The sequence below is a fragment of the Anomaloglossus baeobatrachus genome, chromosome 11 (genome assembly GCF_048569485.1).
Source record: "Anomaloglossus baeobatrachus isolate aAnoBae1 chromosome 11, aAnoBae1.hap1, whole genome shotgun sequence".
In the NCBI taxonomy this organism is placed as follows: Eukaryota; Metazoa; Chordata; class Amphibia; order Anura; family Aromobatidae; genus Anomaloglossus; species Anomaloglossus baeobatrachus.
The window spans coordinates 34,444,125-34,461,297 of NC_134363.1; the positions used below are offsets into that span (position 1 = coordinate 34,444,125).

General features: G+C 44.3%; 1 protein-coding gene across 1 annotated transcript in view; it reads left to right on the top strand.

The window, feature by feature from the left end:
• ERF (ETS2 repressor factor) overlaps positions 1-15,106 on the top strand; it is a 56,014-nt gene extending 40,908 nt beyond the window's left edge. Inside the window, exons 2-4 of the mRNA XM_075329178.1 lie at positions 7,964-8,198; positions 11,189-11,304; positions 12,943-15,106. Coding sequence (XP_075185293.1) covers positions 7,964-8,198; positions 11,189-11,304; positions 12,943-14,102 — 1,511 coding nt within the window. The 3' untranslated portion in view covers positions 14,103-15,106. The remainder of the gene's footprint in view (positions 1-7,963; positions 8,199-11,188; positions 11,305-12,942) is intronic.
• Positions 15,107-17,173: the final 2,067 nt, after the last annotated feature.

The window sequence follows — 17,173 nt, forward strand, 5'->3', positions numbered from 1 at the left end:
GAAGAAGGGAATTTTGTTACTTACCGTAAATTCCTTTTCTTCTAGCTCTTATTGGGAGACCCAGCACCCGCCCTGTTGTCCTTCGGGATGTTTTTTTGTTGTTTGCGGGTACACATGTTGTTCATGTTGAACGGTTTTTCAGTTCTCCGATGTTATTCGGAGTTAATTTGTTTAAACCAGTTATTGGCTTCCTCCTTCTTGCTTTGGCACTAAAACTGGAGAACCCGTGATACCACGGGGGGGTATAGCCAGAGGGGGAGGGGCCTTGCACTTTTAATGTAGTGCTTTGTGTGGCCTCCAGAGGGCAGTAGCTATACCCCAATCGTCTGGGTCTCCCAATAAGAGCTAGAAGAAAAGGAATTTACGGTAAGTAACAAAATTCCCTTCGTTGCAGTGGCCTAGTCAGTCTCCTGACCTTAACCCAATTGAAAACTTGTGGAAGGAGCTCAAGATTAAAGTCCACATGAGACACCCAAAGAACCTAGATAACTTGGAGAAGATCTGCATGGAGGAGTGGGCCAAGATAACTCCAGAGACCTGTGCCGGCCTGATCAGGTCTTATAAAAGACGATTATTAGCTGTAATTGCAAACAAGGGTTATTCCACAAAATATTAAACCTAGGGGTTGAATAATAATTGACCCACACTTTTATGTTGAAAATTTATTACAATTTAACTGAGCAACATAACTTGTTGGTTTGTAAGATTTATGCATCTGTTAATAAATCCTGCTCTTGTTTGAAGTTTGCAGGCTCTAACTTAATTGCATCTTATCAAACCTGCTAAATCTGCAGGGGGTTGAATACTACTTGTAGGCACTGTAAATTAAACCTGTGATATATATGGTTACCCTAATAGGCAAGAAATACCCAATTTAATATTCTCTAATGTTCTGATCCTGTAGCCAGAGTTTTATACCCTTTCTCGATTGGCAAGTGCCTAGCTTTCTACTGTAGATGACAGTACTTGTGGGCACATCTATTGATCGGGAAGGACAAGGATATTTTACTGGAGTCCGGAAGGATTTTGTTTTCCTCTGAGAAACGGAATTGCCAAGTGGTGGACGATGGCGTTATATTTTTTTTTTCTTTTTATTATTCTTTGCAGTCTTCCTGCAGGTCAATAGATCTCGCCCAGTAAAGCAGAGAACAGGAAGGATGAGGGAGCGAGTCTGCTGCCATCTCAGAAACTTCATTATCCTTCAAGAGAAAATAAACTTGGAACAAATCTTTATCTACTCTACTCGCCCCTCCTGTGTGTCGATCACTAAAAATATATATCTATTGATATCTACCTATAAAAAAAAAAGCCAAAAACTAATAAATTTAAATCTGCATTATTCCCTTAAATTCCCTATTTTAAAGGAGTTGTCCAGTGAAAACGAATCATCTCTCTTGTTCAAAGATGATCGGGGGATCCAACCAACCTATGGGACCCATGCCGATCTACAGAATTGGGCGATTTTTATCCCCATAGAATAGAGTGGCAGGGGCGCATGCTCTGCTGCCGCTCCGATCATTTGCTACAGGGCTGCCATGTGCTGAGTGAATAGAGTGGTGGTCCACAAGTGTAAATGGGTCCTCACATAGAGATTCTTGTAAAGGTGCCTATAACTGTTGGACAAATGCTCTTTTACACCCACCTGCCTCAAAGGTAAATGCTAATGTTAACTAGTGATGAGCGGGCACTACCATGCTCGGGTGCTCGGTACTCGTAACTAGTGATGAGCGGGCACTTCCATGCTCGGGTGCTCAGTACTCGTAACTAGTGATGAGCAGGCACTACCATGCTCGGGTGCTCGGTACTCGTAACTAGTGATGAGCGGGCACTTCCATGCTCGGGTGCTCAGTACTGGTAACTAGTGATGAGCGGACACTACCATGCTCAGGTGCTCAGTACTCGTAACTAGTGATGAGCAGTCACTACCATGCTCGGGTGCTCAGTACTCGTAACTAGTGATGAGCGGGCACTACCATGCTCGGGTGCTCGGTACTGGTAACTAGTGATGAGCGGGCACTACCATGCTCGGGGGCTCAGTACTCGTAACTAGTGACGAGCGGGCACTACCATGCTCGGGTGCTCGATACTCGTAACTAGTGATGAGCGGGCACTACCATGCTCGGGTGCTCAGTACTCGTAACTAGTGATGAGCGGGCACTACCATGCTCGGGTGCTCGATACTCGTAACTAGTGATGAGCGAGCACTACCATGCTCGTGTGCTCAGTACTGGTAACTAGTGATGAGCGGGCACTACCATGCTCGGGTGCTCGGTACTGGTAACTAGTGATGAGCGGGCACTACCATGCTCGGGTGCTCAGTACTCGTAACTAGTGATGAGCGGGCACTACCATGCTTGGGTGCTTAGTAGTCTTCAAGAGCAGTTGTCCGCTCGGATGGACAAAACTTGAGCACCCCAGTATAATGGAAGTCAATGGGGGACTCGCATTTTTCCAGGAAATCTTCCGGAAAAATGCTCGAGTCCTCCATTGACTTTCGTTATAGTCGGGTACTCTAGTCGCACCCATCCAAGCAGCCAACCACTCATTAAGAGTACCGAGCCCCCGAGCATGGTAGTGCTCCCTCATTACTAGTTACCAGTACTGAGCACCCGAGCATGGTAGTGCCCGCTCATCACTAGTTACCAGTACTGAGCACCCGAGCATGGTAGTGCCCACTCATCACTAGTTACCAGTACAGAGCACCCGAGCATGGTAATGCCCGCTCATCACTAGTTACGAGCACCCGAGCATGGTAGTGCCCGCTCATCACTAGTTACCAGTACTGAGCACCCGATCATGGTAGTGCCTGCTCATCACTAGTTACCAGTACTGAGCACCCGAGCATGGTAGTGCCCGCTCATCACTAGTTACGAGTACTGAGCACCCGAGCATGGTAGTGCCCGCTCATCACTAGTTACGAGTACAGAGCACCCGAGCATGGTAGTGCCCACTCATCACTAGTTACCAGTACTGAGCACCCGAGCATGGTAGTGCCCGCTCATCATTATAAACAAGTTATAACCCATCCTCAGGATAGGTGACAACTTCTACACTAATGGGGTCCCAACCATTGAGACATCAAGCGATTGGACTTTCATCCCACTCTTGATTGGCGCAGCAGCCGTATATTAATAGTCTAGTGCCAACAGTCCCATAGAGAGAATGGTCCACACTCTAAAAATGCACTCTCTAGTGACTCCTCACCTTCTCCATTCTTTAGGCTGGGTTCAGAAGTCTGTTAAAACAAATTGATATACCAATCTACGGTGGATTTTAAACAGTTATTCCCAACTTCATACATGAAGCACTTTTGCAATTTGAGGATTAGTAAAATTTGCAGCCATTTTTGCGATATTAACGCTTGTCTTTTGTTTATAGCTTGTTGTCTAGGAAACCGACCAACGCTGCTGTCTAGCTTGTAACCTGGCTGGTAGTAGGAGCTTACAGCATGATCAAGCGATTCCAAATAGTGCTGACAAGCTTTATAGAAAAGAGCTTGTAAGCGCTGTGCTCGTTCATCATCTGTTAGATGGTTTTGGTGATTGGTTTCCTAACCAATAAACTGAAAATATGTATTAAAATCTTTAGTCTATCTTGAGATTTTCAACTGTAAATTGCAAAAGTGTTATTTTTATGATGGGAGTAACCCTGTAAGGTCTGGATTTTATTCCACTCTGATACAGTTCTTTATGTGCTATACTTTTAAATTCATCATATTGTTCTCTGTTATCAGCCATTTTTGACTGGATAGTAAGGCCTGATATACACCTTATGCCATGTGGCCCTTGAGGAAAAAATGGGAACGACATGGCTACTTCCAAAAACAGCACCACGCTTGTCTACAGTTTTTGCCTGGTATTGCAGGTCAAATTCATTAATGTATATAAGATTAAGCTTCAGTACCATCTATAGAACCTGTAGACAGGGGTGTTGTTCGAAGAAAACTGCCATCTTTTTTTCCTTATCCTGAAAAACCACTTTAATCAATGTATATGAAATGTCGTTACGTTTTCTGATAAAAGTGGAAGATGTAGGAAAGTGTATAAAGGAATATCTCCTATGGTTGTCCATGGCAACCAATCACAGCCCTGCTTTCATTTCACAAAGGCAGCATTTGGAATGAAAGCTGCACTGTGATTGGTTGCTATAGGCGACAGACTTTTACAAAATGGCAGATATCTGCTTCATTCGTTAAAATCTTTGCGCCCCCCCCCCCCCCAATATGTTAGGATTTTAGCTTGCTGACCTTCTTGTTTAGCATCCAACCTCTGAATGAAGGTTGAATTCATGGTTGTGGAGTCCATTTTGGTGCTAGACTGGATGTACTGGTAAAAAGCACGCAGCATCCATGACAGCTAGGCCTTTACTGGTCTTTGGATGAAAACCAAATTTTCATCCACTGACTGTAAGCGGAGATCTTGGAAGTTTATTGATTCTATGTTATGTTAAAGCAATATCGCTGCCATACATTAATTTCCAAAATGGCCGCCGCAGAAGTTGTAGAGAACGTTCTGGAAAGTCTAAACCAAGGTTTCCCACCTTTCCATTGCTGTGGGATACAACCAGATAGGTGCTGGTTCTAAGACGATGGTGCTGTGTCCATCCCTAGAGGTTAGGCTTGGTTCAGACTTCCACAGTGTTCCCTGTGTCTTTGTGGAGGCCATTTTGAAGTGGACTCCGGAGCTGAATGCCGGCTGTGTTCTTCAGCCAGCACCTGCCGCTAACAGTGATGACTGGACTTAACCTCCCCAAATCCCCCCCCCCAGCCCCCGTAATGAAATCACAAAGCCAACGGGATACCATTGCAACAAGGGGAACATTACAATAACAAGGAATCAATGTGTGTCTATTGCCCCTGTGGACGCCATCTTGGCACTCCTATAAAATAAGTATAAAATTGTAAAAATTTTAATTCGCTCCTCTTCCAAATTAAAAAACAAAGGAATTAAAAATAAAACAAATCCAATATATAAAAACTTAAACCCAGATAGAAAATGCAGTGATGCAGAAGAAAAAATGAATAAAAAGATATAGAATACATAATTATAATATAAAAATGCATAATGCGTAAAAAAATACCATGGCGGAATTGTGGGATTTTTTTTTTTATTTTAATTTATAATTTTTTCTTTTGTTTTTTTTATTCTAATTTTTTTTTCCTTTTTTTTGCCTTCTTCTTTTGCCCTTCCTTCTTTTGCCCTTCCTTCTTTTGCCCTTCCTTCTTTTGCCCTTCCTTCTTTTGCCCTTCCTTCTTTTGCCCTTCCTTCTTTTGCCCTTCCTTCTTTTGCCCTTCCTTCTTTTGCCCTTCCTTCTTTTGCTCTTCCCTTTTTTTGCTCTTCCCTTTTTTTGCTCTTCCCTTTTTTTGCCCTTCCCTTTTTTTGCCCTTCCCTTTTTTTGCCCTTCCTTTTTTTTTTTGCCCTTCCTATTTTTTTTTTTGCCTTTTTTTATTCTTAAATTTTTTTAGTTTAATAAACACTAATAAAAATATTATTTTCTATTAGTTTTTTTTTCTGTTAATAGTTTTTATTTATTACGTATTTTCAATTATTTTTATAATATTTTACCCAACTTTGGAATTTTTTTTTTTTTTTGGAGCTTTTCAGTTCATATGGAACAAATGAATGGCGTTATTAAAAACTACAAGTCGCTCTGCAAAAACTCAAAGCCAAAAAGTTATGGGTCTTGGAGGAGGGTTTAGGAAAAAATGAGAGCGGTGGGAAAAAAATGAAAATTACTTGTTCGGAAGAGGTGAATCATTTATTTACCTTACACAAGAATATATATTGCATTACAACCCCCCCCCCCCCCCTCCCCCGCCCCAGCTAGCTGTGGGCTACTAATCTGTTGCACAAAAAACTGTTTTTCGTAAAACTTTATTTTATTTATTTATTTTTTTTTTTTTCTAGTCTACATCATGGTAGCACTTGGTACCAGCGATGGATACTGGAGTAAATGGATGCTGTGCGGGAGGAGGTGGTGGTGGGACAATCCCGCTTTACACCAGTGCCCCCCACCCCCTCTTACTTCTGTACTCCTGGAAGGAATGTGCAGGAGACGGCCCGCTCTCTGCCCTTATAAGAAAAGGGCCTTTGTATGGGGATGATGTGACCTCAGTTGGGAGCTATTTGGTGTGCGCTGTGGATGGATGGAGGGAGCGGTGAGCTGGCAGGCAGCGCCACACACCACTGCCTCACATGTTTGGAGCCAGTTCACGTGGTTTTGCAGCACACAGGCCCATCCTGCATGGGAAGTCCTGTCTGTTTACTGCCACCTAGTCAGCACTTTACAGTTTAATGCAGGATCCGTCTGAGAATATTGCACTCGCTGCAGACCCATTATACTGCGTTCAGATCCCGCTGCACTGGTATAGCCCGAGCTACACAAGTGCGCTTACTGTTTTCAAAAGCTGAGGTTTGATTGAATTGGCCATGTTGTTCAATACAGATATTGCCTCCATTCCTCCTATCAATGGGGTATGTTCCAAATGACCAATCCTGAAAATTAGATGCATGCTCACTTATTATAGGGAGTGAGGTAAAGAAATGGGGGAGTATGCTTCCGTGTCTCTGAAAGGAGAGTGCGACTGTCCGGGTTCCGTGTCTCTGAAAGGAGCGTGCGACTGTCCGGCTTCCGTGTCTCTGAAAGGAGCGTGCGACTGTCCGGGTTCCGTGTCTCTGAAAGGAGCGTGCGACTGTCCGGCTTCCATGTCTCTGAAAGGAGCATGCGACTGTCCGGCTTCCGTGTCTCTGAAAGGAGAGTGCGACTGTCCGGGTTCCGTGTCTCTGAAAGGAGAGTGCGACTGTCCGGGTTCCGTGTCTCTGAAAGGAGCGTGCGACTGTCCGGCTTCCGTGTCTCTGAAAGGAGCGTGCGACTGTCCCGGCTTCCGTGTCTTCCGAAAGGAGAGCGTGCTCGCCCGGCTTCCGTGTCTTCCGAAAGGAGAGCGTGCTCGCCCGGCTTCCGTGCCTTCCGAAAGGAGAGCGTGCTCGCCCGGCTTCCGTGTCTTCCGAAAGGAGAGCGTGCTCGCCCGGCTTCCGTGTCTTCCGAAAGGAGAGCGTGCTCGCCCGGCTTCCGTGTCTTCCGAAAGGAGAGCGTGCTCGCCCGGCTTCCGTGTCTTCCGAAAGGAGAGCGTGCTCGCCCGGCTTCCGTGTCTTCCGAAAGGAGAGCGTGCTCGCCCGGCTTCCGTGTCTTCCGAAAGGAGAGCGTGCTCGCCCGGCTTCCGTGTCTTCCGAAAGGAGAGCGTGCTCGCCCGGCTTCCGTGTCTTCCGAAAGGAGAGCGTGCTCGCCCGGCTTCCGTGTCGTCCGAAAGGAGAGCGTGCTCGCCCGGCTTCCGTGTCGTCCGAAAGGAGCGCGCTCCCTCGTCCGACTTCCGTGTCTTCCGAAAGGAGCGCGCTCCCTCGTCCGGCTTCCGTGTCTTCCGAAAGGAGCGCGCTCCCTCGTCCGGCTTCCGTGTTTACCGAAAGGAGCGCGCTTCCTCGTCCGGCTTCCGTGTTTACCGAAAGGAGCGCGCTTCCTCGTCCGGCTTCCGTGTTTACCGAAAGGAGCGCGCTTCCTCGTCCGGCTTAGTGTCTTCTGAAAGGAGTGCGCTCCCCCCGGCTTCCGGGTCTTCCGAAAGGAGCGCGTTTCCGGGCCTTCCGAAAGGAGCGCACTTCAGCACGGCTCGCGCTCGCTGGCCCGGCTCCCGCGCCTTCCGGAAGGGACGCACTTGCCTGGCTTTTCTCAAATGGCTTATAATTCTGCACTAATTAAATGTAACCTTATAAAATGGATAATATGTGGAACCTGGGTGACCACTCTGGGAACTGTCATGGCTGCCGCACGAATCCACCAGTGTTTGGAAACCCAAAACGGTGCACTTTGCATCTGGGCCTTTCGTCAGCGTTCTTTGTCTTCTGCCCTGTATACAGCGCCAAAATGGTCTCATTGAATTATATAACTTAAATTCCCTTTTTTCTTCTTGTTCCAGGGTTTGCCTTTCCTGACTGGGCCTATAAGCCGGAGTCCAGCCCGGGCTCCAGACAGATCCAGCTCTGGCACTTTATTCTGGAGCTTCTGAGAAAAGAGGAGTATCATGATGTCATCGCCTGGCAGGGAGACTACGGAGAATTTGTAATAAAGGACCCCGATGAGGTTGCGCGGTTATGGGGCGTGCGCAAGTGCAAACCTCAAATGAACTATGACAAGCTGAGCCGAGCACTCAGGTGAGATTACATTGTAATGAGGGGTTCTTAACTAAAGCCGGCGTCACACGAGACGATATATCGTGCGATATGTCGGCGGGCTCATGTCGTAAGTGACGCACATCCGGCATCGTTTGATATATCGTTGCGTGTGACAGCTACGAGCGACGGTGAACGAGCAAAAATACTCACCTTATCGTTGCTCGTTGATACGTCGCTCATTTTCAAAAAGTTGTTTCTTCTTCTCTGCATCGGTTGTTCATCGTACCCGGGGCAGCACACATCACTCTGTGTGACACCCCAGGAACGATGAACACAGCTTACCTGCGTCCCGCCGGCAATGCGGAAGGAAGGAGGTAGGCGGGATGTTACATCCCGCTCATCTCCGCCCCTCCGCTTCTATTGGCCGGCCGCTATGTGACGTCGCTGTGACGCCAAACGTCCCGCCCCCTTCAGGAAGTGGATGTTCACCGCCCACAGCGACGTCGCTCAGCAGGTAAGTGCATATGACGGGGGTTTAACGACTTTGTGCGCCACGGGCAACTAATTGCCCGTGACGCACAAACGACGGGGGCGGGTACGATCGCTCAATAGATCGTCCTGTGTGACGCCCGCATAACACAACTCCTCTAACATGGTCCTTTGCGGATGACCACTCATTGGATGGATTTGTTTTTGCTTCCCTGTCAATATGCCGGATTCTAGAAGGTGTTTTATATTCTTGTGATCATCGGGGGTCCCAAGTTACACACCCTTTTTGATGATAACTTTATAACTCAAGGTACTTTTTAACAAACCTCTAAGTAATGGCATAAATCCCGACCAGTAAAACACCAAAAAGTCACAAAGTGCATCCGGAATCCGCAGCTAGTATGAAAGGTGTTAGTTAGCACCTTTCATCCAATTTCCCCCCCAGCTCCCAAAAAAAAAATTCAAACTGGTAAAATATCGCTTTGCAACAACAAAACTTATTCTATCCACAAGATAAACAGTAGGTAAAACATAGCCTATAAAAAGTTCTATTTCAGTTTCGCCCAATTGGCTTCATCTGGGGCTAGTCTAATTCATTAACTTTTATATATTATCTTAAAAGAAGCAGCTAATTATCTTTATCACAAATTGGGGAAATTTCCCCACAAAAGTGTTTTCCCAAATAATAATACCCTTGTGTGGAGGCACTTTGGTAGTAAGTTGTTTTTACCCCTGGAAGGAAGGGGGACATGATGCAAGATGAAGCTCTTTGCCTTGAATTTTTGGCAACAATTTGAGATCCCAATCTGTGTATCATAAATGCTGGACTTCAGGTACCGCGTTTCAACAGCTTTATGGTCTATGGTTGATGGATTTATTATGCTCCCAATATATAGGGAAAAGACAGCGTAACACACTCGTGTTTCGCCCGATTAGCTTCATCTGGGGGAACTCCTTTTTAAAAAGCCTGCACCTCTACCGTGACAGCCACAATTGTTGCCCCACCAACCGTTCCTGTTATAAAGGGAAAGTGCTCTTTTACTCTTTTATGTTTGCAATTATTGCTCTGTATTGGTCATTGCTGTTAGCAAAAATCAGCTTAACAGAAATGGAAGAAAGGATGGGTTCAAGTGCTCGTTAACTCAGCCTTGTTGGTTTAATATCTTTACATCTCATCCCAGTGGTCAAGACCCCCATTACTCTCTTATAGATGGTACCTATGCCCACCTAAGAAAGGGTTACAGGTTGGCAGGACGCGATTCCGTCCTCACCTATTTACTTCTCATACCTGCGGTGGGAGGCAGGAGCCGAGATCTAATTATAAGGTCCTCGTGTCTCCGTTACACCTGGGTGTTTAGAAAAGCAAAGGGGTAATTACTGGGTTCCATCCAGCAAAATATACCCCATGCGAAATAATAGGGCTGCGATCTGGAAGGGACAAGCAAAGGCTTCTAGGTGACTACCGATGAAACAAGCAATTATTCCTCAGAATTCCCAAATCTGCCTATGATTAATATGTTCCTGTTTTGGAAAACACCTGGAAGTCGGGATGATAAACACTCGGAGGTGACTTTTTTTTGTCAATTTGTGTTTGCAGGGGACTCAAAATATCATCTACCGTATTTTCCGGGGTATAAGACATCTTTTTAACCCCTGAAAATCTTCTCAAAAGTCGGGGGTCGTCTTATACGCAGGGTCTTGCCTTTAGGGTGTATAATTACCGTCATAGCAAACAGGCTCACAGGATGTGCTGGGCGGCGTCACGGTGGGCGGCATTGATCTGCGGGCTGCGATGGTTTCTCGGCGGCGGGTGCATTGATCGGTGGACGGATGGGCTGCAAGGGTGTCTCGGGTGTATTAAGTGGACTACCTGCTCCATGGAGTCTCCTGCGTTTAACGAGATGAACTTCAAGAAAATGGCAGTGGAAGTGGCGCATGCGCAGATTGATGCTGTGGACTTAAAGAAAATGGCCGCGGAGTCCTATCTGCGCACGGCCATTTTCTTGAAGTCCATCTCGTCGACCGCGGGCAATTCAATGGAGCCGGCAGTCAGTTTAGTGCACCTGCCGCTGAGACATCGCATCCTGTGAGAGCTACGAAAACTGCCGGCCAGCACATTAATGTTGCACGCCATGACAGCCCCCGAGCATGTCCTGAGATCCTGCCTCTTATGACCCGGCTCCTCCACCGTCGCCCTGGTAAGCCATATCCAGGGCATTCAATGGCGGCTGTCGCGACACCCTCAATTGCGTACTGTGACGCCTCCTATGATGCCACTCCCCCACCGTCACCCTGGAAAGCCAAAAGCTTCAATTGAGCCCTCCGTTACACCCCTGAGCCCACAGTATCGCCTTCCTTTGTTGGAAGAGGGGTAGTCTTATACAGCGAGAATATAAATACGGTACTATTGAAGTCCAGCACCGTTCATCAGCCATGTGTCACGACTGCATATTGCCCCGGTACATAGATGATTTGCTCCTGTACAATCGCAAATTCCGTAACCATTTTTTTAATTTTTTTTTTTTTTGTATTGTTTTCAGGTATTACTACAACAAAAGAATCCTTCACAAAACCAAAGGCAAACGTTTCACCTACAAGTTTAACTTCAACAAACTGGTGTTGGTCAATTACCCCTTCATAGACATGGGCATGACGGGTAAGTCTTTGAAACTGATACGTTTACGGGGGTGGCCGGCTCCACTCACCTCTGCGTCGGGAGATGAGAGGAGCCAGTGCCGTTGCGTCTACGGATACTTGCCGAACCGTGAATAAGACGGGTGCATTATACCTGCTGATCGGATACATGACCTCACCGGCCCTCCTAACCTTACGATACAGAAGTGCCCATTATTTCATGAAAATTTCCAGTTGAGTTTCCCTATTAATATTGGAGGATAAGCAAACACCCACGAAGGACGTAAAGACCCTACACTAAAAAAAATGTGACTTTGCATGTGTAATATGCATCCATGAAAGCGCCACTACTAGAGAACCAAAGGAATGTGTCATGTATGGGGACTATACCTGGTGCTTTTACTTTTTGATCCCAAGCGCTGGCGTGTTTAAAGTTCCAGTTTGAGCCACTGCTGCCTAATTGAAAGGGTTTTGGAAAGTCCATGATGCTCGTTCCAGTCTCCTCTCGTGAATCACTCTCTTCGGCCAAGCATGAGTGTTTAATGGGGAGAGAAGAGTAAGCTAATGTGTATTTCCCTAGAAAACAAAAAGGATCAGGCGTTTTTTTAACTCCGCATGGCGATCCTCCTTTCAGAGGTCATATCTATTTGTGTCTTGCGAAGCCTCCACACCCATGAGATCTGAGAAGTCTTCTCTGATAGGGTTTTTACATGTCTTCTGCCTGAATTTTTCTAAAAATCACTGCTTGTAAATCAGCTCCTAGGCCCCCTTTACTTGCGTGATAAAAATGCACGTGGTGTGCGTGCGTGTGTGTGTTTTCACAGAGTGCTATATGTGATAGCTAGCACACGAACAGCAGGAACTTCTATACTCGGCTGTCTCTTGTGCTGCTGCTTCTGTGTCCACAATGCAGTGAATATGCATGAGCATAATGAGCGGGCCTGGAAGCAAGTGACAGCGGCACCGAAGATTCAGGTTTGGAGACAATGAGTATAAAAAATCATTTTCTTTCAAAGATACGTGTTTTCTCCATGGATCACATCAGTGTGTGGTCTGTGACACCCGTGCTGCTGGAGAAAAACAGACATGTCGCCGTGTGGAGCACACGGATACACATCTGTGCGGAAAAAAGGATGTGTACACAGACCCATTGATTTTAATAGGTCTGCGTATGTCCGTGTCTCCTGTACGTATGAAAACTGTCATCATGCGTATCGGAATCACGGAAGTGTGAAGGGTGCCTAAGGGGGTTGTTTTTTAAAAAGGAAACCGCTGTCCATATGCATGTCGTAGAGGGTGATATCTCCCATTTGGGTCCTGCCCAGTGGGACAGCCTCTGCGTTGAAGACTCCCATTTCTCATGCCTTCAAGCCATCCATGGTTTCCACAGATGGACATTGACCTGAACGTAGAGGGAATTCCGGATAGGCCGAGGTCTTCCCCAGTTATCGTTTGTTTACAATCCCTTTTAGTTAGAGTTTGCCCAGTACCGATCATAATTTCTGTCCCTGGGAATGGTGATTGTGACAACCTAAGGTCGACAGTCTAACCCTAAACGTCCACCATCTGGTATCGTTCTTACGGACTCTGTAGATGTTTTTGAAGTTGTGTGCGTTGCCTTTTTAATGTGGCTTCCTTTTTGTCTTCCCTTTTTTTATAGGAGGGCCAGTACCTCAGAGTGCCCCACCTGTACCATCAGGAGGAACGCACTTCCGTTTCCCACCATGCACCCCTTCAGATGTGTTATCTCCCACCGAGGATCTCCGGTCACCAACCCTCTTCTCCTCCGTGGCACGACGTCTAGCACGTGGATCCGTCAGTGACTGCAGTGATGGCACCTCCGCTAACTCTGAAGTAGAAGAGAGCCTGAGCGAAGAGCAGCACCGAAGAGGCCCCGGACCAGACATCCCACCATTCAGAGGGCCGCCACTTCCTCGACTGTCTCATGAGGGTATTTTCAGGGTTTACCCTCGTCCACGGGTGCCAGAACCCCTAAGCCCATTCCCTGTATCACCTATGGGTGCACCGGCTGGTCTATTGCCCCCGCAGCTGTCACCTGCTTTACCAATGACCCCTACTCATATGAACTATACCCCTTCACCCACTCTTAGCCCCATGTACCCAGGTGGTAGTCATTTCTCATTCAACCCCGAAGACATGAAGCGTTACCTTCAGGCACACACGCAGAGCGTGTATAACTACCACCTCAGCCCACGGGCATTCCTGCACTACCCAAGTATTGTGGTGCCTCAACCACAACGCCCCGAAAAGCCTCTCCATTTGCCTCCTGATGAGCCACCCTTCAAATTTAAACTCCAGCCTCCTCCTTTGGGCAAAAAGCAGCGGGACCGACACTTGGAACCTAGTTCATCTACCTCCTCTCCCTCCTCCTCTTCTTCCGGTGTACCACAAATCAAAGTGGAGCCCATCTCCGATGCCGAAGAAGATGAGGAGGAACTGATGGTGGAGGTGACTGACATCAGCGAAGAAGAGGAAGAAGATGAGGAGGTGTTTAAGGCACCCACAGCACCAGAGCAAAAAGCCCCTCCACCGATTACGCCCGGAAGGGAAGAAGAAGCGGTCAACGCGGGAAGCGAAAGTGGCCGTTGCATCCCCCTTAAGTTGCGTTTCAAGCGTCGTTGGAGTGAGGATCAACGTCTGGAGGCCGAGGGAGGAGCGGAGGAGTCGGACAAAAAAGTAAAAAGTAATCAGGAGGAGCCAAAACTTCCCCCACAGCCCGGTGGACCTCCCTGTAGAAGGGTCAGCACCGATCTCCAGCGAGCCACAGAGGAACTGTCACTGGAAAGTAGAGATTCCTAATGGAGACTCACTGGGCCACCAAGCGTAGCCTAGTCACCTATATGCAGATTGATCCCCTTTGTGGGATCATGATCCAGCGGAATTTTATCCCCAACCCATGAAAAAAAAAATCCTTAAATTCCCTGGATGTGAGGACATTATTTTGTTTTTTATAATCCTGTATTTTATTTTATCATTTTTATTTGTGGGCGGGAGGTTAAAGAGGGGGCGGGAAAGACATGAAAATTAATTGACTGGGTGTGCTGTAGAAAGGCTTTTTATTTTTTAACCTAAGGAAAATTGCTTTAAATGATCTCACTCTTAATTGGGCGCCCATTTTTACCTCCCGTTATTTCGTACATATGTAAATATTGCTTCCTGATCTGCATGGCATAAAGCTGGGATGTCAAATAAGGTGCGGTTTCCTTTTTTTTTTTTTTTTCTTTTTTTTTTTTTTATAAAAGATTTTTACAAGTGGGGAAATAAATAAATCCAAAGGAATCTATGCCCAGGCCCTGCCCTTGCCAGCTAAAGACTGGTGCTTTCTTCTCAGGTTTTTTGGGGGCGCAACACTCCCCCTCATTTCACCCTGGGCATTCATGCACCCCAGCATTTTCGCTACCATCTCCTACCATCAGGATATTTAATCTTTTAACTGTCTCACCAAGGAACTGATCTGCCCTGCATTGCCTAATCTGACACATTATTATTCATGAGGGTTGCCTTACAAATTTTGAGTGTTTATATATTATTGTACAAAAAAAATTATTTCCAACATATATTTTTTTTTTTTATCAACTTTTCTACCCTAACCCTTCCCCACCTCCCCCCAACACTCGCCTTCTTCTGCTAACCATTTTTTTTTTATCATTAAAAAAAAGCTAAGGAAATATAAAATAAAATATTAATAAACGGGTGTTTTTATGTATCACCCCGTTTAAAAGTAACATAAATATGTATACATATAATAAACACCTATTCTGTAGTTTTCTCTGCAGGATATTGGCCACTAAAAATTACATGGGTGACTGGAAACTTTTTTTTTTTTTTTTCTTCTTCAAAGTAAAAAAAAATGTAATTTTTTACTTTTTTTTTTTTTTTAAAAGTAAATTTCTTTTTTACTCATTTATTTTACTTTAAAAAAAAAAGTAAAAATTCTTTGTTTTTACTTTTTTTTTTAAAGTAAAATAAACGAGTAAAAAAAATTTACTTTTAAAAAAAAAAGTAAAAAATTTTCACTTTTAAAAAAAAAAGTAAAAATTCTTTGTTTTTACTTTTTTTTTAAAGTGAAAATTATTTTTACTTTTTTTTTTTAATTTTGTACTTTTAAAAAATAAGTAAATTAATTTCTACTTTAAAAAAAAGTTAACTAATTTTTATTTTTTTTTTAAAGTAAAAATAAGTGAAAAAAATCATTCACTTTTTTACTTTGACAAAATAAGTAAAAATTTATTTTTTTTTAAAGTAAAAATTTTAAGTAAATTATAATTTAAACTTTAATTTTTAGTTAATTTTAATTTTTTTTTTAAAAAAAAAAATATTTTTTTTTTTTTTTTTATTCTTTCGAGACTCACCAAATTCAATTTTGCTCCGCAGACTCAGTAATTTCATCTGTAATTTCCTGGGCGTGTGTTGCCACAATGATGTTTTGCCTTCATGTAAAATATTGTTCCAAAAATTTCTGTCCCAAAAACCTCTTTGTGGACAATTTTTGTTTTTTGTTTTTTTTTTCCTTTTTATTTTTTTATTAAATATATAAAACATAACCAATCTTCTGTGGCTTTCACCTTGACGATACAATCAGACCTACACAAATGTGCCTTATCGAGATGACCTGCAGGCTGCATCACTAATAGTCTTAATATATCTGGCCCTATGCAGAAATTGTCTTTTTGCCCTTTTTTTTTTTTTTTATTTCACAATGTTTGTTTTTTTATTTTTTTTTTTTTTAGAAATTTATGACGCTTCTGGCAGAGAAGTAAAAAAATAAAATAAAATAAAATTGAATAAGTCCTAGACCCCTTGAGGTATAATGCACTTTTGCTGTTGCCTATATGGGGTTATATTCCTTTAAAAAAAATTGAATCAATTTAGCAGATGAAGTAATGACGACAAATAACGAGTAAACTGTCAATTTTAATATTTACTTTTTTTATTTCTTAAAATATATTACATATTTTCTTATTTTCCCGTGTACTAAAAAGAAAACGGCTGCTCTGAAATTGATCGATGGAGGAAAAAGAAGAAATAATAAATAAATATCTATATCTATCTGAACATGGGATTGTTGATGAATTTTAATTAGTTTTAGAAAAATCTGATTAATTCCGCAGATTGATTTGATTTGGTTGCTATGATTATATTTATCAACCAGTGATGATTTGTTTTATTTTTAAATGTAGTTGCCAGGCAACAGGTTCGTAGAATCCACTCTGCCTAAAATCACTCAGCTCAAAGTCGGACTACACATCTCACCTTGCAGTATTAATCAGATTTTTCTTAAAATGTACCTTAAAGGGGTTGTTCACCTTTTTTCCCGTATTATCAGACTATATGCTTAAGACACCAGAAAATAGGAAAACACTTTTTTTCTGCTAATTTAATACATTGGTGGAAAGACGTTGAGGCATCAATATTATAGAATACTTGTAATAGATCTATTGCTAGTGGGTCTGTTCACATGTTTATTGTACCGTATAGCTTTACAGTATGCACACACTCTTATATACTGCTACATACAGTATTCATATACACACACACCTGTGCTGCACTCATATGGACAGTTGCACACAGCTCTGCTTCTCTCACTCTGCTCCGCTACACATACAAGGGAGCACACAGCTCTGCCTCTCTCACTCTGCTCCGCTACACATACAAGGGAGCACACAGCTCTGCTTCTCTCACTCTGCTCCGCTACACATACAAGGGAGCACACAGCTCTGCTTCTCTCACTCTGCTCCGTTACACATACAAGGGAGCACACAGCTCTGCCTCTCTCACTCTGCTCTGCTACACATACAAGGGAGCACACAGCTCTGCTTCTCTCACTCTGCTCCGTTACACATACAAGGGAGCACACAGCTCTGCCTCTC